Source organism: Brachycentrus maculatus, unplaced genomic scaffold (assembly GCF_059751285.1).
Source record: "Brachycentrus maculatus isolate JH-2025_06_01 unplaced genomic scaffold, ASM5975128v1 h1tg000122l, whole genome shotgun sequence".
Taxonomy (NCBI): domain Eukaryota; kingdom Metazoa; phylum Arthropoda; class Insecta; order Trichoptera; family Brachycentridae; genus Brachycentrus; species Brachycentrus maculatus.
Genome location: NW_028280875.1, coordinates 1,964,066 through 1,981,559, shown reverse-complemented (window position 1 = coordinate 1,981,559; position 17,494 = coordinate 1,964,066). Strand labels below are relative to the sequence as shown.

The following is a 17,494-nucleotide window of genomic DNA, read 5'->3' as shown; positions in this document are numbered from 1 at the left end:
AATTCACAAACGTGAAGTGATCACTTAAACCAGCACATGACGGTCGTCAGCCCCGTAAATGCCCAGACATCCATATTCTTCTTCATCTTTGATGAAATGTCAAAAAATAATATGAAAAATAACTCCTAAAATTGGAGAAAATCCAGATTTGTGAACAAGTATTTGGACACACTCGAAATGTTATTCATGTATGATTAACTATACACGTCCATTATTATTTTAAGACATACGAACTAAATTTGTTATAAATCCTTGTACATAATAAAGGCAACTATTAATTATTTTTTTTAAATACATTCGACGCATTCAAGAGAAAAAATTTCAGCACACATTCTGGACACAACAGTTATACGGGGATACGTCACCTGGTACATTGTGCTGGTTGTGATTATAGCTGTGCGCGACAGTGTTCCTCGGCTTGGGCGCGCCCCAAGCGGCGCGGCGCGGACGCTCGTCGTCCGCCTCGTCCGCGCCGTCCGCGCCCTCTGCGCCGGCCGCGCCGCCCGCCGCGCCGCCGCCGCGCGCGCGCTCCCAGCGCTCCAGGTGCCGCAGGTAGAGCTGCCTCACGGCGACGCCCCCGTTCACACATGACGCGGGCAGCCCCAGCTGCTTGAGCATGCTGTCCCACAGGCCCTGGCTGTTCACCTGGAAGAGCCAATCAGGTTTAGAAATACTCCCATTCACCGAATGCAAAACCTCAGCAATGACTTTGCGGACCATACCAATATCTGGAACATGTCACTTGCTAACTATAAAGCAAGAATAATTACAATACTTATGTTGATGTACAATAGATAAATATCACGTTGTGTGATTATTGTAGTGTGTGATTATTGTAGACCAGTCTGATGATGTCGGTAACGACGAAACCCGGTCGCTGGTCAAATAAAAAAAGTGGAAAAGCTAAAAATATCGGTTTTAATCTAATAATATATTAATAAGGGATATATCGACGGCCCCTACGTAAAGTACTCTATCTGCAAATCTGTTACTTTACAGGAGAGAGCTAAGAAGATTTTTTCAACGTATTTTTTTAAAATTAATTAACGGTTTTATCTGAAATTCTAAACTAGTATTATACATTCAAAAACACGATAAAATAATGTATTAAATCGTTTTAAAACTTTATGCTTTGTCAAAATTAAGTAGTTTAGGAGTTTTAGGAGTTCAGTTCATTTCGAACATTCAATAGATAGGGTCTTATACGCCTGAAAACTAGACGTAGTTTATTTTATAAATTTTTTCGGTTTGTTTATATTTGTAGATAACGGTCAGTTGATAACGTACACCAAATATCTCAAAATTGACAAAAACGTAGTTAGAGCACTTTACGTAGGGCACGTCGATATGAAGGTTTAAACTTATATATTTTAGATATTTTTATAAAACGCAAAAAGTGCGTTCGCATGCGTCATCAAATTTCTTAATTGAAATCTTTGCACAATCTTTTTGCTATTATTGATAAAATTAAGAAAGGTGTGTTGAGATGGTTTGGACATGTGGAGCGTATGAGTGAAGAAAGAACGGTTAAACAAATTTATGAGGCGAATGTAGTTGGAAAAAGAAGCAGAGGACGACCGAGGAAAACTTGTCACAATCAGGTATGTCAAATACTTGAAAGCGACCGGGTCAGGAGTCGTAATAATCGTCGGGTATGTATGAGGAGATGCATGAATGTAGAAGAGGCAAAGAATGTTTGCAAAGACCGAGTGGTTTGGCGTTCGATTCTCTCTGCCTACCCCTGCGGGGAAGCGGCGTGATGGTTAGTTAGTTAGAAATCTTTGCTGAGATGTCAATATAAATAGCTCCTAAGTGGACAAATCCTGATTTGTGAACATAGATTTGGACGCACTCGGAATATTGTGAATAAAATACCTTCATCCATCCACCGTGATGGGTCACCATCATGTATAGAAGATATAGGTCCACCTCCTTTCCATTGATGACCGGGAAATGGCGAATAGCCGTCCTGCAAAGAAAATAAACCCATTTTTCCATTAATTGATTCGGCAGTCACTTTGCGATATAATCTATCCATCTTTAATTTAGGTTTTACTTGGCAAAATAAACCTACCTATACATACAATAAGAAACAGGAGAAACCATATATTTTACTGTAACAACAGCTGGACAGTGTCTGGATTTCACATTCCTATATATCAAATCGCCCACTCCTTTCAACAACGTTTTTAAAGTTTAAGAATATATTAAAATGTATTAAAAATAAATATCAAGTCACTTTTAGGTAAAACATGAAGGTTTTTTCTCCATTTGAAAAATATTTTGTAAATTTCAAAATACATTTTCTTCAAAATGCAAAAACAATATTTTCTGCTCTGTAGCGGGTAAATATTAAGTTTAAAATATGCCGCTTTTGTTGGGATATAGTAAATTTTTTGGGCATACCGAAAACATGCACATCTGAAAATTGATGATTTTTGATATATGACATTGTTGAAAGGAGTGAGCGAAATGAAACACCTCATCCGTGAATTTGTAGACTATTTATTGGACAATCTATACAGTTAACCTGATCATAGAATGGTTATTCCGAAACCGGTAGTCGTGAAATGAGTTTTAAAGTGGTATTACACAAAGTGAACAAAGAATGATGAGGAGTGTTTTATATTACCATACTACAAAATTAAAAATGCTTTTAAAACACAAAATATAATCTATACAGCCCTTTTTCATAGGAAGTTGCCTTAATAATTAATAAGAATACCTATTATTGACCATATCAATATCTGGAATATAATTTATGCACTTTTATTCTGTTGATTTGAGTTTCAAGACAGAGATCAGAATCTAAGAACTCCATGGTTGTCTTTCTGGACATCTAGTCCAGGGATTCCCAATCTTTTTCAGCCCGCAGCGCACTTAGAAGTTTAGTATTTTGTCACGGTGCCCTACTTTAGTGAGCTATTTGGAATAGATAATGTGACTATATACATATGTATATATATTATAGTCGAAAGAAATAGGTACCTTCAATAATAGAAGTTGGGTAAAAAGATGCTAGCTCTCAAAATAGAAATTTATACTTTATAGGTACCCGAAAATATTTGTGGTTTCGGATAATGATAGAGTATCGACCACGGCGCCCCTCTTGACTTTCTACGGCGCACCAGGGCGCCGCGGCGCACACTTTGGGAGCCCCTGATCTAGTCAGTGAATGTTTAAATCTAGACATATTAACACCAAAAAAGTCCTGATATCGAGTTCGCAACACGACACAAACGAGAAAAAGGTGCATAGTTGCCATATATTTATTTTATGTTGATTTTGGAACAACAGTGCATTATTTCCAAGTCTACGGTTTGGAATATTAAAATTTACTTGTCTAAATATTCATCTGTGTAGTTGATATTTTTTGCGGGTGACAAATTTGGAATATTGACTCAATTTGTACAAAGTAGTCACCCCCATCCAAGCCCGTCACTCATTGAAAAAGGATATTGCACAGATCCGTGACTTATTTGGTTGGATTATATGGGAAACCAAATCACAAATACGTATTCTAAGAGAGGACGGTAAAATCAATATGCAGTTATGAAAAATATTAAAGATTATGTTAAAATTCGTATATAAATTGCAAAAGGCATTGTTTACTTGCGGCAATAACGATTTGATTTAACTCACCCTCTGACTTCATGAAAATGTCTCAACTCCTTGAGGAATATGTCTTTGTCTTTAATATATGCCGCTGAACTTGTTTTTACATGAAATTTCGTCATACTTATTTGATTATTTTACTAAATTAAAACTAAAACTATCGCCGCTTGACAACTTTTCTTGACAGACGCCGCAATCATAAACAACAAACATAAATAGAAATTTATGACCATAGACAAAAATATTATACTCAGAAGAGTACCTACCCCAGAGATTTTAGTAGGTAATTACAAATCACCGTTATTTGTTTTTTTTTTTAATTTTGGAGCTTTTGTTCATCAATATTATCTATTAGAGAGAAACATTAATGTTTGGATAGTATTAATTCTTTTCAAATTCAGGTAATGGAGGACTAAGGTTAGAAATATTTCTAGCTTTAATTTAATCATTTTGCAAACTAACTAACTGCAATGATGTCATAAAACAAAAGCATGGGTATAAAAATAAATTACTTATTCAGGACTTACACAGATTTGAAATAAAAATGCAATACATTTATTGTACGAATTTTTAAATTAACTTTATCTTTTACGGTCTCAGAGTTGCAACTCTGGCACCTTGTCCCACATTCTTTATATCATACCATACATATAAATGTAATTATGAACTATGTCGTCAAGACCTTTTGTCAGTAGACTGGTCCATGAAATTTAAAGAATTGGGTACAAATGACATGGTCTTAACATTTTATAATATACTTTGGGATATTATAAATAATCACGTTCCAATGAAAAATAATAAAATGAACAGTCACTATCCAAAATGGTTTAGCAAACCACTTATTAGAATCTTGAAAGAAAAGAATAAATACAGAATGAGAGCAAAAAATAATGGTAACCCCCTAGATTATGAAATATTTTCAACATTAAGGAAAAGATCTAAAGCATTACAAAAGGAATGCTTCAAAAATTATATAAATTCCATTGAAGAAGGATTGGTGGGAAATGTTAAAGTTTTTTGGTCATATTCTAAATCTCTTCGTGCCACAAATTGCGTTCCCAAACTTATGAACTTTGATGATATACATGCAAATAATGGAGGAGACATAGTAGAAGTATTCTCAAAATATTTTGCATCTGTTTTTAATCAATCAAATCCTAGTCAGTTATCTAATACATTTGTTGATCACCTCAATACATTGAGCCAGTTCAATCTTTCTAACATAAATATAAGTGTAGAGACTATAAGGTTGTGTCTTAAAAAACTAGATAATAACAAAGGTCCAGGACCTGATCAGCTCCCAAGTGTTTTTATAAAAAATTGCAGTGACGAATTGTGTGTGCCATTACATATTATCTTCACCAAATCTCTAAATGAATGTATCTTCCCCGATTTATGGAAGATGGCTAATATAATTCCCATCCATAAATCAGGAGACAAATCTCGCATGAGAAATTACCGACCTATCAGCATATTATCGTGTTTTGCAAAAGTATTTGAACAACTAATTTACGCTGTAATTATGTCATACTGTAGGCCACTAATAAGCTCTAAACAACATGGATTTGTTCCAAAGCGTTCAATAGCATCGAACCTACTTGAATTTTGTGATTATATTTGTTCTGCATTGAATGAAGGGTATCAGGTGGACGCAGTGTACACTGACTTTCAAAAAGCATTTGATAAAGTTAATCATTACATATTATTAAAAAAGCTAGAAGCAATTGGCATTCATGGCAACCTCCTGCGCTGGATAACATCCTATTTAAAAAATAGAACTCAGGTGGTTTGTCTGAATGGATATGAATCATCTCCAATACTCGTCACATCAGGTGTGCCGCAGGGATCTAACCTTGGTCCACTATTGTTTTTAATTTTTATCAATGATCTTGGATCTCAGTTAAAATGTAATTTTCTCTTGTATGCCGATGATTTGAAAATATTTCAAAAAATAAAAACTACAACGGACATTCAACTCCTCCAAAATGATCTAAATATATTGAACAACTGGTGTATGTTGAATGATATGAAGTTAAATGTTCAAAAATGTTTCAAAATTACGTTTACAAGAAATAGAATCCAAAAAAACTTTATATATTCCATTAATAATGTCGACCTTAACTCTGTTAACACAATTCTAGATCTTGGAATTACTCTAGACTCGCGCTTCACATTCTCCACGCATTTCAATAAAGTCAAAGAAAAATCATTAAAAATGCTGGGCTTCATATTTAGAATTGCTAAACCTTTTAAAAATCCAGCATCACTAATCTCTTTATATTATTCATTGGTTCGTAGTAACTTAGAATTTGGATGTGTTGTCTGGTCACCTCATTATTTGACTTATGTAAATATGATTGAGTCTGTGCAGCAAAAATTTCTTCGTATGCTCACATTTAAATGTCACCTAGGCCGAACTCTGTTATGTTATGAGGAGCGCCTAGAATATTTCAATATTGACAAATTGGAAATCAGGAGACAAATTGCAGACTTAATGTATCTTTATAATATAATCCATGGTAACATTGATTCAGCATTTTGTGTCGAGAAGATAGCAATGAATGTTCCCTCTCGGCGATTAAGGAGGCACAACACATTTTCTCTCCCAGTATATAACAATAATATGGCACACTTTAACTCCATTTCTAGGATGCTAAGATTGTATAATAATTTAGAAAATACTGATAATGTGACCATCAACATATTTAATGATGGCACGGAGAAATACAAGAGGACTATTACCGGATTGGTGAAATCAATTTCAAATTGATTTCACCAATTTGGTGGAGTCTTGAATTTTATACCTTATGTAGCGTAGTTTAATTTCACTTTTTATTTTTACTTCTAATTTTTATTTTTATTTTTCTTACTTCATTACTTTTAATTGTTACTACCCTTTTTTTTACCACCAAATAACTATTCTTTAAATATGTGTTTAACCTGCACCTTTATTGTTTCTGTAAGCTTGTTGTGTTCCCATGTAATTGATGAAAAACATCAAAACTATCTGTATTGCACTGTATTTCGTTTATTGTAATATGTTTTTCATTGTTTGTGAACCGTAAATAAATAAATAAAATAAAAATAAAATACCATTTTTATTGTTACACTAAAACGCTTTTCATTACATATTGTATTATAGAAACACAAAGCGTAGTAAAAAGAGCAATGAAAATAACCATCCTTTCTCTCTCCACCGATGTCACCCTTTGATTCTAAATGTAAGCAACATAACCCTCAGTGGACGATTGTAGTCACTTGAAGGAAGATCAAAACTTAATTTATTAAATTTATTAATTGATAGTCATACAGATGGGCGATTGAGGAAAAATACCAAAATAAGTTAGAAAAGTCCGCGCGATTGTGGACATAATTAAAAAGATACAGTTTACTGGGGAATTTTCAGGAAAACAGTAAAATTTGATTATAACGTTTTATTAAAGTGGGCTAAAAATAGATCGCAGAAATTTTTAAGGTTTCATCATAAGCTAAGTAAGAACGCGAAAATACAAAACGTGATTTTTGACAAAATCAAAGTTCAAATGTTACTTTACGAAATAATCTGTTCACGACTCGTTGATTTCAAACATTATCGAGTTTCTTTGGTACGCCAGATATGCTGAAATTTATAATTTTTTGACGTAAGAAACTCTTTACAATAATACCTTTCCATTTTTTTTATTATATGTTGTGATTAGTGTAGTAACTGCTGAAAAATTTTACATCTTCTAGGAGCAATGGGTCCACGAAGATTGGAAATCTGTGCTGTGATTTGTGCATTTCTTTATAAATACCATATCATTCTTTTTACTATTTCTTTTCCACTTCCTCTACCAATATCAGTAATGTAATTCACCTAGTTTAGCTTTACATTGAAAAGAATAAAAAGAGTTCTTTAAGGTGGTATGGATATGTGGAGCGAATGGATAACGAGATATTGACGAAGAAAGTATATATGGCGAATGTGAGCGGGGGAACAGAACGACAACGGCCGAAAAAGACTTGGCACGATCGGATCAATCAGAACCTAAAAGTTAGTGGCGTCAATAGTCTGAAGAAGGAAGCTAGGAGTGTATATCAGGACAGATGAATGTGGCGTTCCATCCTTTCCTATCCCTGCGGGGAAACGGCATGATGGTAGTAGTAGTAGTATAAGTAGTAGCCATTCACCTTGAACTCCTGAATCTGAAGCCAAGGACTAATTGCATTGTTTTAATGTCGACGTCGATTACGATCACAATCGAGTTATCATATTTTTTGAACGTCGAACATTTGAACGTCGATTCGATGCAGTGCCCTGCGCACCACTTGAGTGCGAATTGCTAGGAGAGAAAATCATTATTATTGAATATAGCAACATAAAAATTAAGGAGATGTTTTTTCATTATAAATTAAGGAAAGGTTCGCGGTAAAGAAATACTTGACACAACAAAATCAATCAATCTTGTGTCAAAAATTTATACGTAAGGGGGGGGGGCAATGGCATGTATGACTAGATGTATGGATGCAGAGAAAGCTAGATGTTTATGTTAGGGCAGAAGAGTGTGGCGCTCTATCCTCTCTCTGTCCATCCCTGAAAGAAAACAGTGTAATGATAGTAGTAGTAGTAGTGTAATTATAGTAGTAGTAGTGATGACCTAAATAAAAACTTTATTCAATGTTTTATATAAACCCTGAGTAGCGCTACTTTTGTGCAAAGTAATGTTATTTTTATCAAAGCACATTTTCCTTTTTTAGATTTTTCAGCTGGAAATGGTGATTAAGGCATCGCATTCAATTGAGGCACTGTTTATTTTTTCACCAACAGTAAAAAATGAAACTAATGTGGACCCGACTAAACATTGTCACGACAAAATCGTTGCCCTTCGACTCCTGTGCAATCCGCTCCCCATCCCCTCGCCTATAGTTGAGATTGGCGAATGAAGGAGACGGTTACGATTGTATGGACATATAACGACTGCTACGTCACGGATTTTGTAGCGCACAAAAACGTCCTTATGTAGATGATTTGGAATATACACATTTTTGACGCGTTTAGAAAACAATGTTACATATTTGTAAAATAAATTGCGCTTTATTTTTTAAAAAAATAAGCGAAAACAATGTGTTACAGAAAGGAAAGGCTTTTGCATGGTTTTGCTAACTGGATTAAAAATTACTAGACTTAGTTTAGTTCTAAGGTAAGTTTTCTTTATATTTTTCTAGAAGTCTAAATATAACAAAGACGTCAACAAAAAATAATAACCAACAAATAAGGCTTCTTCATGTTGCTATTGGAATTATAATTTCAAGTCACAAATCACAAGTCACACACTATCGGCTGTCACCTGCCAAACAGCTGTTATTGGCATCACGGCATGGAAAATACATCGCAAGCTTATAATAAATAAATCATGATATTTAAAGAAGAAAAGAAAAAGATAGCGCACTACAAAACACATTCTATCTCGTTTAAACATTCTTGCACTGTAAATAATCCACAGGTACTGCAAATGCTGTGTCTCTTTCTTTCGCGATCGTTGCATCCCGTTAGAGGAACAAAGAGAGGGATATTTCACATTATCCCTTGCACAAAGCTTGAATTACCATTTTCAATTCCGTAGCGGCAAGTGCGCTTCAACTTCAGTTGAGTTTTGACAGTCGGTTGGGGTTGTTGCTGGCATTTTTGTCGGTGCCCTGTCACAATTACGACAATATTCAGTAGACCCTGATTAAAAAAACACGCCTAGTGCATATGTATCGAATTAATGGACATTTTTTTTAACGGGTGACTGCTATAGTGTGAATTTACGGCGTCGATAATCATTCCGCCGAAATCGAGACGTTTTTGCCTCGACTACGTGACTTTTGAGTTGACTCTGTGGCTGGCAAATCCTAGTGTCCGGATTAATAAACGTGTTAAGTTTTCTTGTTTTAAAATCCTACGAATGTAATACGTGTTTGATAGTTGGATACACAACAAGCCGTATTTTCATAATTTCACTGAGGTAAGTGGATATTTTCAACGATAACTTTACGATTTTCTTTGTTTGCTAGCGTTCCTCTTTTTTGCTGAAGACCTACTTGGTTTTGTTTATAATATGCACAGTACGCAATAAGACATCCTGGTTTATATACAGAAATTTGCACACAATTAAAACTGCGGGTTCGTTGTTGAATATTATATTCAGTGAGTATTTTTTCTGCATTTTAATTGTAACTTTGGGCGTCAAAATGTCGCGAACGGCAAAATGACAAACCCGTAAAAGGAACTGCAATATTCAATATATAAGACAAGAATATTACTATACATAATTGCAAGGAGTTCTATGGGTATGCAAAATTAACGCATCACTTTTTGTCAACGACATTGTTTCTAGCGATTGATTATTCTCATCTATGGAATTTAATCGAAGTCGCCAGGTCAGTAAGCGGTCCGGTTTGCATTTTTTATCTCGAAAAAAAACAATTTAAAATACTGTAAAAAGTGCAAACAAGTTTTTGTTTTATTATTACTAAGCGCACTCGATCTTTAAAATTAAATAAAAGCTACGTTCAACATTTTAAATAATTCTATAAATATATTTTAATATAATTTATATTTGAAGCACTAACTTTGTGATATTTTTATTTTATGAAATTAAAATGTAACTTTGTTTTTAAATCACTATAAATTGATAGTGATTTTAAAACAAAGTTACATTTTAATTATAAATTTAAAATAATAAATATAATAAAACAAGAGCATTGTAGTTTTTCCAACATTTTTTTTCATGTTACCAGTGATTTTTTTTTTGTACATTTGGGTTTTTTTTTGTACTGAAGAACATTACAAAGTAATGGGAGAGATGGTAGATTTATGCACTGATTCCTCAAATAATTTCCTCTCGACAACGGAATCGTTCAATTGATTTTCTTACCGTTCAGTAATTAATTCACTGTTTTTCACACTAGCTTCTTGCCACCTTGTCGAGATCTGGTATGTACCATATATGCAGGGGCGTGCATTCCATATAGGCAGAAAAGCAGTGCCTATCCTAACTTACCCGCGTGACAGAAACGCAACCAGTACCTACCCTACCTTACTAAGTAGTACCTAGCTTAAGCTTACCTTACTACCGACCTCTATTGCCTAGCCTAGTAAGAAGAAGAAAAAAATTGCTTTGCAAGAGCAGATCTGTCTAGAAAGCCTAGATGCTTCTGTATCAGATCTGGGCATGCGGTGGGACAGCTTTCAATACCCCAGTAAGAAGTACCAGCTTACCTTGCTACCTACCTCTATTGCCTACCTTAATTAATTCTCTGTGCACGCCACTGCAAATACGAGAGTACACGATTCGTAAAAATATATTTTCCTTGTTTATGCATTTCATTCACAGCGTACTAATGCGTCACACACGAATATCACGAATGTATGTAAACAAAACACAAACATCAATACTTGTAACTCCGACCAAAATCGGATGTGACGGAATCTAGCCTCTCAGTAGTGCCTACCGGAATATACACGTTTGTAAATTAATCTACTTACCCCCTATCGGTGCCCAATGGTGCATAGGGCACTGCATCACACTTAAGCAGGTTTACAGTGGTTCATCAGTCGTACTGATTCTGACGTATGGAAGCGAAACATGGAATTGGCACAGGAAGTGCGAAATGCATGCCCTCTGACGAACGTGTGGAAAATCGTCGTATGATAAAATTGGATAATTTATATAGCGCCATTTGCGTAAAATACTACCTCAAAGGCGCTTCTCTATCATTGAATTGGGGGAAAGGAGATAGTAGAAATGATTTACCAAACAAATGCGTTTGAATTTTTTTTTCTTACGATCATCTCACTCTTACTATTTCTAAATACTGGTAGAAGAACGTTCCATGCCATCGGTCCCGCAACAGCAAAGGTACGCTATATACGGTATATACGTATATTCAGGGTTTTTTTTCCATGTAAGGGCGTTTGTGCACTTCACGGAATTTTACCGTCCGGCAGTCCGAAAAATGAGAGCGACTACTACAGTTTGGCGTGATCGAATTTACGCGCAACGTGTTCACGCACCGATCAAGAGCACCGATCCGAAGAAAGATGGACAAAAGCACAAACCAATAATCGTTTTATAACGCTAACTGACTGATAAATGAGTTTTTCTTAATTTTCAAAATCAAGTAGACGAAACAATGTTTGCGTTTACCTAATTACATTCTATATTTATATAATTCCTCAAAATGATAAAATGTGGTATTAAATGAAATTTGAAAATATTTTTTTTAGTTAAAAGCTCGACATGAAGTGAGTTCTGAGACCTTTTTGTTTAAAAAAAAGCCTTGCGTATATCCCTTCTATCTAAATTATATCTCCTTTTATGAAACGCCTTCAAATAAACTGAAAAAAAATCATTAAACGGTTTCAGAATGAGCTTCTAGTCTCATATTTTCATAATAACTGCGCATTCAAATGCACTTTCAGAAAATATGTGAAGTTGTTCGCTTTCAACTCGATCCCGCCCTAAAAAAAGCTCGTGGGTATTTTTATCCACGCGGCCAGTGCACTTCCCAGCTGACGGTATATACGCTACATGCACAAGATAAATACTAAATGGCGTAGGTACCCAGTACCTACCTTCCCGCGTAGAGTTATACCTCGCACAATCCTTTCATGGTCAGTCCGGTGAATCGAGACAAATCGCTCGGTAATATTGTGGGTCAGGTGGAATATAGCTCATTTGGTGCAACAATGGGGTAATTACATTTTTTAAAAACAAGTTAAATATGTCAAAATATGCGGAAAAACTATTGAAATCGGAAGAAACATGGACAGAATTGATTTTGTGGTGAAATGCTGCGAGAAATGGCGCGAGTGTCATTGTAGAATTAAGTAAAATGGCGCCATTTCTGTTGCTACAACGTCTGAATAGCATCTCCTGTGATATTTCTAAAAGTGTAATTACGCCATTGTTGCACCAAACGAGCGATATCTCGTTTACATCATTTTGAGTGTGTCCGAATACTTGTTCACAAATATGGATATAAATTTTAATTGAATACTTGCGTTTATTTTTTAATCAAATATATATTGTAACGGACAGTTTTGACATTTCAATTACGAGTATAGTGGAAAAGGTAAAACTTGGTCTTACATTAGATTTAAGTTTTGTACTGACATTTCTTGGTGGAACTGCATTTTATATAATAAAATAACAACTATATAGTTTTTCCACATATATTTTTTTAACTAGTGATCGGGTTTCGTCGTTACCGGCATTATCAGACTGGTCCTCCCCACGAAACCAGGTCACTGGTCAAATATATGGAAAAAAAACTATACAGTGGTCTTTTATGTTAAAACAAGTGTTAAATTTTTATATTCAAATCGTAATGTTATCCCACAAAATGCCAAATGAAAAAATAATAATAAACATGCAACATTCCACGTTTAAAAAAAATACTCGAAGAGTCTGATTTTAAACAGACTAGAATTTCGACGTTAACTAGCCGGACTGAGCGGGGTTTACCCCATTTTATTCGTAATATTGTTCATTGAATTCGCTACATTTTGTATACTCATACGTCATTCTTCTCCTGCGCTTTTCAATTTGAATGCAGAATTCAAAAGTGGCGGGAAAAAGAAATTTGTATAAAAATACATTTTTATGAATGCTTTTTCTTCTTTTTTATGCAGTGATTCACGAGGAACTGTGAAAATGTGTATACATTTTGAAGTAATAAAGGAATAATGATTCGTTTATTTAGCGTTAGTGGCAGAAGACGGTGCATTAAAATTTATTCCAGAGCAAAAAACGGGGTGAAATATCGCTCACTCCTTTCAAGAACGTCATAAATCAAAAAACTTTATTTTTCAGGAGAACGTTTTTAAAGTTTGAAAATATAATACAATGTATTAAAAATAAATATCAAGCCACTTACTGAACTATTTACTGTGCAACAGATCTTTTTAGGTAAAACCTGAAGGTTTTTTCTCCATTTGAAAAATATTAAGTATATTTAAAAAAATAATAAAAAAATACATTTTCTTAAAATGCAAAAACACTTTCTGCCCTGTAGCGAGAAAATGTTAAGTTAAAAATATGCCTCTTTTGCTGGAATATAGTACATTTTTTGGGCATTCCGAAAACATGCACAATTGAAAATTGTCGATTTTTGATTTATGACGTTCTTGAAATTAGTGAGCGATATGAGTACCAACATTTTAATTATGTTCTCGCATAACCGACATGCATCTCTTCATATGCTACATAGAATTTTGTCTGGCGTTTTGTTTTGTCCGCCAGTCTGATGATGTAGGAAACAACGAAACCACGACCAAGAAATCTCAGTACAAAACTATATTATTTACTGATTAGTCATTAACTTTGTGAATGGCATGTTGATTGAAAAAAAAGTTTTTGTAATTATCTGTTGATGAAAACATCTATAGTATTCGAAACTTGTCGTGAAATGAATTTAAATAATAATCGTAAATCTAATACACAATATTTCGAGTGTGTCCAAATCTTTGTTTACAAATCTGGGTTTCTCCATTGAAGAGTTATTTATATTGACATCTCAACAAAGATGAAGGAGACTCTCGAAGAATTCCCAAGGGGGGTAAAATAAATATAAGTGATTTTTCACTGTCATATTTATTCAATATTACCCTGAAGCGGAGGGCTGATCACCTTTCCTTTATGTGTAAACGATCAAGATAACACTGCGTTTATATGACGCAGTGCCCTATGCACCATTGGGGTGCGGATAAGGGTTTTATTATTATTTTATTATTATTAATTTCATGGAGCACTTTTAACAAGCTCGCGGAACACCGATTAAGAACCACTGCGCTGGAGTATCGAAAGCCGATGTATCGGATTTTGGTAGTCAAAGGGTCAAAGTATAACTATTTGGCGATTTGATCAATTTAGGTGTCCTCGCCACCACGCGCGATGTTTCGTCAATCCGGGCCTTGGGTGTTTGTGTTATCTCGTTTGTTTCATCTTCGTCCGTCGGTGCTAATGCCCAAACACACGCAGGATGGACTGTGGCCGTAATGGGCGACTCGCCTTGAGACACCGGCGAATCCAACGTCCGTCGTCGAGACAACATCCAAGTTCTGCGATCGTGACTCGAATTAGAAAGCCGAGCGTTGTGTGTGCGGGAGAGCTAGGGGCATGCCGGCGTGATCGCCACAACGTATTTTGGCTGGTTGGAGGAAATTGCTTATTAGCAATAAGCCCGCCAATGTATTTTTTTATGTGCATGAAGTTTAAATGAGTAAATAAAACGTGAAGGTGGAGACTGACCGGCAGTGGCGGTACTTCCCTAGAAGCCCAAAAGCCCGGCTTGCCTAACAACTCCAAATAAAAATGACTAAATCTAGACCAAATGATTACAAATACATAATTAATGTATGACTATTTTTAAATTATCACGCACTTACATGATTATTAAACACTATGCATGCCATTATATGGTGATGGTACTTATTGGTTATGGTTAATATCTGAGGAAGGTATTTTACTATAGTGAACATTTTCTTTATTTCTAGGTGATGGCTATACCTTACAAAAGTTACATGTTAACATATTTTTACAATGATTACAATACATTGTTTATATTTATAATATTTTCTGGGTGCTTACTATACTGGGAATGATATGGGGTGAAGAAATTATAGGCACACCATGTATTCACGAATGTGAAAAATAATGGGCTTGCCTTACTGGTAAACCCTAGGCACGCCACTGCTGACCGGAGCATTTCGTCGTAACGTAACACGTTACGATGCGAGCATTCAGGCAGTCAGTACAGCGAGCCGAGCGCTCCATCCATGGTTTCGGATGCTCGCTGATGCTCGCCGCGAGCGATGTTACGACGTTATGTTACGACGAAATGCTCCGGTCAGTCTCCACCTTTAAATGTGTTCAAAATTGGCGATGTACTTTTCTTGGTGTGTTGCATTTGATGCCTCGAGTGTTTCTAAATATTTGTATACAAATACTGGATTATGCCTTGTTAGAAGGATCGTCTCAAGATAATATATAATATTGATAGTAATAGATTTATATTATCCACTGACACTTCGTGATGGAATTGCATTTTTAATTTATTATTAGATTAAAACCAATATTTTTAGCTTTTCCACTTTTTTTTATTTGACCAGCGACCGGGTTTCGTCGTTACCGACATCATCAGACTGGTATCACTCTGATGATGTCGGTAACGACGAAACCCGGTCTCTGGTCAAATAAAAAAAGTGGAAAAGCTAAAAATATTGGTTTTAATCTAATAATAAATTGATAGTAATGTTAGTATATGACCACTCACCGAGATTTTTGTTTACCGGTTTCGTGACGTACCCGTCTCTTCGTCGGGACAATTACTACAACATAATGCAAACAATATACACGTCACTATTATATCACTATTCACAAATTATCGCATGCGATTTTGGTCCAATCCTTAATGCATCTTCGGGTTTTATAAACTGAAACCTCTAAATAAGTATAAGTTTTTTCATTGTAATTTAATTAACAAGGTCATGAAATAATACTTATTCATTTTTTTTTTTATTCAAACACTTATCCGCACCCCCATGGTGCATAGGGCACTGCATCATATAAACGCAGTGTTATCTTGATCGTTTACACATGAAGGAAAGGTGATCAGCCCTCCGCTTCAGGTACCAGTCCAGGGTAATATTGAATAAATATTACAGTGAAAAAATCACTAATATTTATTTGACCCCCCCTGGGAATCGAACCCGGGACCTCCAGAACGGTAGCCGAGCGTGCTGACCATTACACTACGGAGGCGGACAATACTTATTAGAATGTATTAAATCGAAGTTTGTAACATATGTATTTATATATTTTGTATATTACAAGCATTGTTAATTTTGTGGAATGGTAATATAACACTCGCCTTATCATTCATCGTTCACTTTTAAATATGGTATTACACAAAGTGAACGATGAATGATAAGGAGAGTGTTTTATATTCAGATTTCATTTCATACAAAGATGTTTTAAGAGACACTCTTTTCAAGTTGCAAAACTCAAATCTAGATTACTCTGTAAAACCTAGACCCATATTTCAAAATCACACTAATTAGCGCAAGATTTATCTCTAACGCATTTATAATTCGAGTGACTTTATTTGTGTCGTACGCAGCAAGTTTTCAAATAATAATCTCACACGCTAATAACCATAGTATGGAGTCGCTATACTGTATGCATAAAGCGATGTATTTTCAGACGTGATTTTCTTCTTTTATCTCTTATATCGCGCGGGCAGTTAGCCCGTCAAATTTTAGCGAAATTTATGGTGTTTTGATCGCGTTTACCGCTTTTAATATTTCAACGGTGTATTGCACATCAAAACGTGTTTATTTACGAGGAATGTCTAATAAAAGTCAGAAATAAATGCCATATCTTTTGCAGTCTCTCTCAATTTCTCGCAGATTAGCTTCATCATCTTCTTCTTGATGTAGACCAAGGGTGGCCAACCCGCGGCCCGCCGGGTGTCTACTTGCGGCCCGCGGAGCATTTCACATATTTTTTCTTTAACTGTACATAAAACCACCAAAAGAACATTTCATCGTGCGTAGTTCGTATCATATCCCATATATGGAAGTATTTCACTATCGTGACAATTTCAAGACCCATATAATGGCGTCAAGTAGTAAAGACGTTGGACCAAAGAAGAGTATATATATATATATATATATATATATATATATATATATATATATATATATATATATATATATATATATATATATATATATACATATAAATATACATATATATATATATATATATATATTATATATATATATATATATATATATATATATATATATATATATATATATATATATATATACATATATATATATATATAT

General features: G+C 34.8%; 2 protein-coding genes across 5 annotated transcripts in view; one reads left to right on the top strand and one right to left on the bottom strand.

Annotated features, from left to right (window-relative positions):
- Bap170 (Brahma associated protein 170kD) overlaps window positions 1-3,791 on the bottom strand; it is a 55,322-nt gene extending 51,531 nt beyond the window's left edge. For all 4 annotated transcript variants that reach the window (XM_088260056.1, XM_088260057.1, XM_088260059.1 and 1 more), the window contains exons 1-3: window positions 3,643-3,791; window positions 1,876-1,969; window positions 366-645 (exon numbers count right to left, since the gene is read on the bottom strand). In XM_088260056.1, coding sequence (XP_088116182.1) covers window positions 366-645; window positions 1,876-1,969; window positions 3,643-3,737 — 469 coding nt within the window. In that variant the 5' untranslated portion in view covers window positions 3,738-3,791. The remainder of the gene's footprint in view (window positions 1-365; window positions 646-1,875; window positions 1,970-3,642) is intronic.
- Window positions 3,792-9,239: 5,448 nt separating this feature from the next.
- Window positions 9,240-17,494, top strand: part of gol (ring finger protein goliath) — an 89,165-nt gene continuing 80,910 nt past the window's right edge. Inside the window, exon 1 of the mRNA XM_088260047.1 lies at window positions 9,240-9,602. The gene's annotated coding sequence lies outside the window, so the exon portion shown is untranslated. The remainder of the gene's footprint in view (window positions 9,603-17,494) is intronic.